This window comes from Elaeis guineensis, chromosome 1 (genome assembly GCF_000442705.2).
Source record: "Elaeis guineensis isolate ETL-2024a chromosome 1, EG11, whole genome shotgun sequence".
In the NCBI taxonomy this organism is placed as follows: domain Eukaryota; kingdom Viridiplantae; phylum Streptophyta; class Magnoliopsida; order Arecales; family Arecaceae; genus Elaeis; species Elaeis guineensis.
Genome location: NC_025993.2, coordinates 156147267 through 156155754, shown reverse-complemented (window position 1 = coordinate 156155754; position 8488 = coordinate 156147267). Strand labels below are relative to the sequence as shown.

Below are 8488 nucleotides of genomic sequence, written 5' to 3'. Positions count from 1 at the left end.
CCCTTAATTATTAGTATTTCCAACACCCTTCAAAATCTTTGTCATGCACCTCAAACCAGGCCACATAATATGATTCCTTTGATGAGAATGTTAGGACAATGATCTTTTGGCATGATCTTTTATGTGCACATGCATGGGCGACAAATGTACCTCCCAGATTAAATTGAATACACGCACTGGCCCCTCAAATCTCATCCAAACATTGCCAGTCCCCGCTAAAAGTTTCGGTCACGTTGGTGCTTCTCACATCACTTTCTTGATCGAGAATAATGTGCCGGGGCCCACGGACGTCCCATGCTCGAAGGGCTGTGAGCCTTTGCAGCTGTATTCTTTATAGCACCCACACGGTGCCAACCTCAATATGAAATCTCCCTTCACATGCTTCTCTGGACCTTTATCTTTGGATCCAACACTCCCCACAACGCCTCTCTTCCCTTGAGCATATATATTACTATCAGCTCTCTCTCTCTCTCTCTCTCTCTCTCGCGAGATGTTCTCCATTCATATCCTTAGTAGGCTCTTCTTTGTGGCGAGCTTGAGTTCTTGTGCGACGGTCACAAGGTCATTGCAGCACGATAGCCCAATCCCACCAAGTGTGCCCCGTCTCACGGATCGTTTCTCTCACCTCCCATTTGATGAAGCGTTCTCGGAATTCTTCGGTGGTCCGAACGTCCAACGAGTTAGTAATGGATCGTACATCAATCTCAAACTTGACAACTCCTCAGGTGATGTTACCTTTTTCTTGTTCTACGGCAACGTTTTTTTTCCCTGATAAAACTTTCTCTTATCGTTTGATTTGATCTTCTCGTAGCTGCAAATGTTTTGTTAACATGTTATGTGCTAATTAGTACAGGGTCTGGTTTCAAGTCCAGAAGCATGTACTACTACGGATTCTTCAGCGCTGCAATCAAGCTACCTGCCGATTATTCTGCTGGTGTTGTGGTGGCATTCTACGTAAGAACTCCCTCCAACTCTCTCTCTCTCTCTCATGTACATATATTAAGTAACGGTTATGCTATAATAAACTATTGCCTTGCTATGACTTCCACTGCTGGCTACGGCTCTTCTAATGAGAGTAGCAATCGTATCTTAACCTCTTTTTTTTCCGAGTAGGGCTGGAGATGTCCTACCGATTCAAATAAAAGATGTGAAACAACAAACTAATTAAACTATGTAGGCGAGCAAAATTCATGGTCCAGTTTTGCTGGCATCGATCCAGAATGCCAGTATATCGGGACAGCTTGCTTGCTCATGCGCATGCACAGTTGAAATGAGAAAAGTGGATGACAAATTGCACTGTGCACGACACAGCTGTTTCAGATCTGAGAGATAGGTCTCAGGCGAGTTATCAATAACTTAAATTTTGAATTGACGATTACCATTAGGTATTCAAGTTATATTGCTGTGCATATTCTTTAACATTATTTAAAGAAATTATTAAAAATTGAAACAATAAAAATTATCCTTATTATACACCATTATACATATAATTATGGGGCTACGTTGAAACCAGTTAAGACAATGGTTATAAGTGGTTTGAAGCCACTATCTAAAACCAGGAATATCGATATTAGTACTCATCTTTAATTCACAACTAGGGCAAAGCGACTGCATTATTTTACAATACTGGATGGCCGAATTGATGTCCATGTCTTCGCCAAGGAAACCCCGAACATAGCTTGATTCAGTCAACAGCTGAGGTCTGCTAGTACTAAAATTATTTTTTGTGGACCTCGAGTACTAATATGTAGTTCTGCGTAGCATAGCTCGTTTCCAGCATTGTCGCCACTTGAAGGGACGACCATGCAGCGCTCAAACAGCAAGTTCTCACGGCTATTAGAAATAGGAGACTTACTGTGTTTCAGATACTAATCTCTCATCTTATTCACAAAAATGCTATGTGTACATATACAAGTTGTCAAATAATTATAGAATCACCATGATAAGAGAGAGTTACAGTAACTATGGGAAATCATACAACAAAGATACAGAAAGATGATCATGGTCATGATAGGAAGGTAATCAAATTTCTCTTCTGCCATAATTTTCTTCCGAGAATAGGATGTCATATTTGGAAGGTGATCAAGCTTGTTTCCACCAATACGGTCCTTCTAAGAAAGAAGTAGAGGTCATGGGTTGCCTCCAATGACAATATGACGATGGTTGGGTATGTGTTGACTGAATATCTTGAGTGTTGATCATGGCATCATGGAACAGGGCTAATAACAAGGATGTTTTCCTACCAAACTTTTAATTCAAATATCTGTAGCTACCTGACCATATCTATTTAATGCAAAGACCTGCCTACCACCCAGCATTGCCAGCTAGCTCTGGCAAATTGATCACTTTGTTTGGGAGAGAGTACCGTTATCCCACTGTGACCGTCATGATACAAGTAATGGCCACTATTTGTAGGAAAATATTTGGAGTTACGGGGCCATCGGGAGACTGGTAACTCATGATTCAACTAATTCTCCGGATGTTGCAACAACTTTTTGTGATTCATATATACCAATCCCCTGGCCCGCCTCCTATTATAAGGTAGGAGGAACTTTTATGTACTCATTCCGGCCTAATTAAATTGACGATTAATTCTATATAGCCTAACCTTGAAGATTAACGCTACAGGTTCTACGTTAGTGCCAAAAGAAATGCTTTGTCATAGCTGGTCTGCCTCGTGGCATAAGTAAGCTGGTGTAATTCATGGATTGTGTCATTCACGATGGTGTTATTGTATAAAACACTAATCTTGTTGAATCTTATGGTCACTAGAAAGTATTATGGTTAGTGATACAAAGCTTTTATTTAAGAGAAATATCTGAAATCACTGGCAAATCATTACTCAGTTCATTGATCTTATATGAAATCGGGATCGGTAGGGCTTCATATACCCTCTTGTATAACATTAATTCATGACTAACACATTAGCTTGTTGAAGAGAACAGTGAGATACAGTAGATGATCATAGCAATGCTCACTTAATTTTGGGGTGTGACCCCCTAACTTTTTTCCCGATTCAATTCTTTAAGACAAATAACTTCTATGATAAATTCCATGATCTAACGAGGAAGAACAATAAAATAATGGTGCCAATTATTAATGATGATGCATGTTATTATTAGTATAATAAAATAATATTTGTTTGAGTGACACGAGATTCTTTTATGCAAGTCAATTGAACAGAGGGTCTAGGTCCCCTTATTTTTTATTAATAAAACTACGAAAGTAAGATATGAAGTCTTTATTTATACTAATGAAATTTGCTCTTGCATAATTTAAGTTAAATTTCTTTTCTCATAAAAAAAGTTATTGTTTTTTGAAGTAGATATAACTAATGAAAAAATTGAAAAAAAAAAAAACTAAAATTTAATAGAAGGTGCATTTTAGCTTCTACAATAATTTGGCTTGTGGCCGCATAGCCTAAATCTTCCTTAGTCCTTATGCTGTTCCACGATGTTATAGAGGTAAAAAAGTTACTCTATTTAAAAAGAAGAAAAAAACCATCTCATCGGGACATCATTTGAATAAGTTAAAGCATCCAAAATTGGTGCATGACTTAGCTTCCTACTTTGGCAAATTTCGCTCCTTGATTACGTCCAATCCTTCTGATGGTGGGCATAGTAGTCCTCATCATCAAGTTTGTAATCTTCTGGATCAATATGAGAAACAAAGAGACTAAACACATCCAAATGATCAATACTGGGCTTTAAATTTTTGTCGTATCATACTGTTTGGATAAATAATGAAAGGCAGCATTGTAGTTGTTGCCAGAGGATACAACTATTTAATAGACATCTACTTATGTATGTAACGGGAAGAGACAGAAAGCGTTCGTATAACAATAGTCGTTGTATATAAAACCATGCACTAAACTTTAGATATCGAATGCCCCATGTTCGGTAATTTTAAAGTTATATATATATATATATATATATATATATATATATATATATATATATATATATATATATATATATATATATATATATATATTGCTGTTTGATTAGTAAAATGTTGCTATCACATGCAATGCCATGCTCTCTATCGATGGTTTGTATGATCGAAATCAAGCCGATTCCAATCAGGTGATCAGGCGAGCTTTGTCAAACCTTTTGTACTTTTTTAGTGGGAGAAAAATAAGGGAACAAGTGCTACAAAAAGCTTTAATAGTTCTGTTTTTTTTTTTTTTTAGGTAAAATATTCGTACTTTCTTTTCACTCCGCGGAACGCTTTCGAGCCTTGCTTCGCTCGTAAGAGAAAAAAAGTATGCATGGTATACATTAAAAGAGAAAATAAAGTACGCAGGTGAATGTCTCCTCCATCTATCTTTAAAAAATATTATGGAATATTTTGATCGCTTTTCGTGATCTGGAAAGAGAGTAATATATTGACTTTACCAAAAATTAAAAAAAATTAGAATAATATTGGGTGTACCTCGGTGAAAGCATGACTCCTATCATTCCAAGGGTCGAGATGGATGGGTCAATCCATGTGCACCCTGAAGGACCATTGATACTCTCTTGTCTCCATATGGTATTTAAACTCCTTCGCCCTCCACTGTAGGGAACTCTGGACCTTCCATGGGACCACATTCCCATTCAAGAAGCCAGGCAGCTCCATGAATTCTCGCCACCCCAGCCTGAGTTGGATAATGTGATCTGTGGACGAAAGCCAGATAATCAGACCCTGTCTCATTGGTTCGACGTCTCAGATTCAGGACCACACGATTCCATATCCACTGAACATGCTGTGAACCTTGTTGGCTTCTGTATCACCTCCTCTCAAGCATTAAAATTCTGAGTGGAGCCTACCCACATCATTATCGTAAGGGTAATGTTATGTGACCACCATGGTACCAAAATGAAAGGTTCACGTCAACGTGTCAGATGGCGACGTAACGTAATGGGTTGTGAAAAAAGAAAATATCAATCTTTTTACGGCACCAGCAAAAAAAAAAAAAAACTTAACATTTGGTACTTTGTTTGGGTCTTGAAGTTTCATCTTCTTCTCGCAATGTTACATCAGCTAAAATGCAATGCCGCAAATTTTGCATTAAAAGTTCCTCGAGATAATTGTTTTGACTCGCAGTATTTGAGACAACACATTAGAAGTGAATTATCTATCTAAATTATATATGATTTGCTATGACGGCACTGTACATAAGGTCTTAACAAATTCTTTATACAACCGAACAATGCCGGTTTGTTTCGGAGAGGAGTTGTATCATTGGTGCGAAAGAAAAATTTAACTTCTCTCAGGTGAAACAATCTCCACCAGTGAAGCTTTATCATTCATCTATCTGAATAAATTTCAAAGCTATTGGTGAGCGACCCAATGGTGGATTCCTACGAAGGATGGTAATCTTTCTTTGGTGTGAAAGATACAACTCCATCCCATTTGTTCTTTTTTCAAAAAAAAAAGGGTTCTTTTTAATGTGTGAAGTTTGTGTTTTTCTCTTTTTATTTTTTCCTTGAAATTTTTTGCTGGCATCATTTCATCATCAAATGGTGGCGATCACAGTACTTTTCGCTAAAAAAAAAATACATGGTTAATTTCTAGTTGAAATGGTGTGGTGCCTCGCAGATGTCAAATGCGGACGTGTACCCCCACAACCACGACGAGATAGACTTCGAACTGTTGGGGCACGAGAAGAGGAAGGAGTGGGTGCTTCAGACCAACATCTATGGGAATGGAAGCGTGGGGACGGGTCGAGAGGAAAAGTTCTACATGTGGTTCGATCCAACAGCTGACTTCCACGAGTACAGCATCCTCTGGAACAGCCATCATATCGTGTAAGCTCTCTCTCATGAACAGCCAAAATAGGTTGGACTCGGCCGGATGTTGGTTAACCAAATAGCCATGTGGACCCAATGGGTCAGGTCTGGGTCTATCTCGAGTTCCTTTCGTTCTATATGGACTCATCGAGTTAGGCCTGGACCACACGGAATCATACCAAACCCGGATTGCAGTATCCATGCATGCAGAGAAGATCAGATTTCTTCACATTTTAAGACCAACACTTTCACATTTGCTTAAAAAAAGAATTGAAAAAATTGACTGATGAAGCTAAGAAACACTTTTAATTGTAACATCACAGAACTAAGTTCAAATTATATTTATGGATTTTAGAGTATAGAGATTTTGAGGAGTTGGAAGGGGTTATGGTAGCTATGGACCTTTTCCACCAACATACAAGCATTCACCAGTTCTTAAATGCATTTAAAGCTAGGCATGCAAGACTCGGGTCTGGCATACTTGGACTTGAATAAGACAAATTCCAGACTTGAGAGCCATGTACCTTTTTTTTTTTTTTTTTCCTTGGATGAAGTGGTCCATGTACCTAGACAAGGTTGACTGCAAATATTAAAGCATAAGAAGGAAGCCAGCGAGACCTGACCAAACAATGATTCAATATAATGGGTCTGGCCAGTTTTAGTTACACTTAACATCAGCCAACGCGAAATGTTAAGTAAACAGGTTTCTGAAAAGAAAAATGGAATTCTGAGTCCATAAGTTATGTATGGTTCCCGGTTGTGGGTCATGGCAGGACCTTAAAAACTAGTTCTTGTCTCACGATCAAAAAAAACAAAGAAAAAAAATCTTCTTTAAATGTTGCTGTGGGTAAAAGCACTTCTTGTATAACATAGCTAGGCCAGCCAGATCCAACCCCGCATTGGACTGCCGTTTCCAGTAGCTGGAGCCTTAATAGGAAACAATCTTAGAATATGAAGTAATCCATTATATCTGGCTATCAGATTACAAAGATTAAGATAGTATGACGGGTTCTGTTGAGTTTGACTAATAACGTTCCATGCAATAAGTTTCTTGCAGGTTTCTGGTGGACAACATACCAGTGAGGGAGGTGAATCGCAGCGTGGCGATGTCCCGTGCCTATCCGTCGAAGCCAATGTCAGTCTATGCAACAATTTGGGATGGATCGCAGTGGGCAACTCATGGAGGAAAGAAGCCAGTTAACTATAAGTTTGCACCCTTTGTTGCATCACTCAAAGATTTCGAGATGGAAGGCTGTGCATGGAATCAGACCAAAATAGCTCCTCCATGCCCTAACAACAGTCAGAACAGCGGGCTGGGCCTTGATCCGGTTGGGGGACAAGAATTCGAAGAGCTGTCAGACCAACAGAAGGTGGGGATGGCATGGGCCAGAAATGGATTTATGTTCTACTCTTACTGCAACGATCAGAATAGGTTTCCAGTGATACCACCGGAGTGCAAGGAGGGGAAATAAGGACTTCGAAGAAATTAGCAAAGCTATAAAGATCAGATCACTCGATTGCAAGTGTCAGTGAGAGAACTCAAAGGTGGACGGAAGGAAATTTGCATGATTCTTACACGGAAATAAATAGCTAATTATGGTCTATATTGTTTAAGTACTCGTTTTTTCAATGGAATAGTTTAATTAAGTATTCCAAATTGATCAACGGGTCTTTTTTTTTTTCTTTTTCTTTTTCTTTTTCTTTTTTTTTTTTTCCTTTTTTTTTTTTTTGAGTCAAAGGGAGGCTGGAAAAGCAGCCACCCGTCTTTATTAGGATAGGAGTATTTACAACAGAGTAGGATCCACTACAAGAGCAAGATCAGTTAACTAAGACAGCCACTAGAACAACCCCTGGTAGGAAAAAACAGAGCAATACAAGAAACAAAAAACAGAGTAGAAGTATTCTTGCTCCTTCCGATAAGTTTCAAGCCGAAATTCGAAATAACGGGGAAGGCCAAATGTAGAGTCGGCGGAGGAGAACACAACAAAGGGAGAAGGGCCTGAGATTCGAAGTTCTGAGCGGCCCTGATGACAGAGAGACATCCGTTGGATTTCACCGACGAGGATCATGAGATTCGTCCAAACCTTCAGACAACTTCCTGACTCGATGCCAGATTTTTTTCCATGTTCCACCAATTGTTTGTCACTGCAGAAAAAGGACCAATGATTGAAAAGATGAATACCTTCACCTGCGACCGAGGTGGTGCTTAGATTGTTTATTGAGAAAGGCACACCCAGGTTATAGCGCCAATGAGCTTGAGAAGCGTTGGTTGTGCCTTCGTGGGGAAGTTCTTTCTGGTCCAACCCATACACAAGCTCTCAAAATTGGAGTGCGACGTGCAGCACCCACAACAACACGAATACATTCCTCGAAAGCACAAAGACAGCTTCACCTTTGATAAGCAAATTTTATTTGTCGTTGCCGCGTGCACGAGTCTCTTCCATAAGGACCGTATGGATATATATTTAGTCTCATATTAATTATTCATTGAAAAAATTTTGAATACTGATCAAAAAAATTAAAATAAACTTTTTTTATCACAAAAAGAAGGAAGAAATCGAATTTCCCGTTCACTGAATTAGTTGATGCATTCTTTTCTTCTCAATCGATAACAAAATTGGAGCTTCTTGAACATACCAACTTGGAAGGGTTAGATCATTTTTGACAAATGGCTCAAACCTGAAATTTTTTGTTCTCTCTCAAAGAAACCATAA

The 8488-nt window shown here is 38.8% G+C and overlaps 1 protein-coding gene across 1 annotated transcript; it reads left to right on the top strand.

Moving 5' to 3' along the window:
• The first annotated feature begins 384 nt into the window (after window positions 1-384).
• On the top strand, window positions 385-7445 carry LOC105039200 (probable xyloglucan endotransglucosylase/hydrolase protein 33). Its single transcript, XM_010915275.4, has 4 exons — window positions 385-725; window positions 854-954; window positions 5584-5792; window positions 6832-7445. The coding sequence occupies exons 1-4, from the start codon at window positions 491-493 to the stop codon at window positions 7244-7246; spliced, it is 960 nt and encodes a 319-aa protein (XP_010913577.1). The 5' UTR covers window positions 385-490; the 3' UTR covers window positions 7247-7445.
• The last annotated feature ends 1043 nt before the right edge of the window (window positions 7446-8488 follow it).

What these genes read in the sequence shown, in the direction of transcription:
- LOC105039200 (XM_010915275.4), top strand. Translation starts at nt 491, where the DNA reads ATGTTCTCCATTCATATCCTTAGTAGGCTCTTCTTTGTGGCGAGCTTG. An exon ending in CAAACTTGACAACTCCTCAG is followed by an intron (nt 726 to 853) that starts GTGATGTTACCT and finishes TAATTAGTACAG; the next exon opens with GGTCTGGTTTCAAGTCCAGA. An exon ending in GTGTTGTGGTGGCATTCTAC is followed by an intron (nt 955 to 5,583) that starts GTAAGAACTCCC and finishes GGTGCCTCGCAG; the next exon opens with ATGTCAAATGCGGACGTGTA.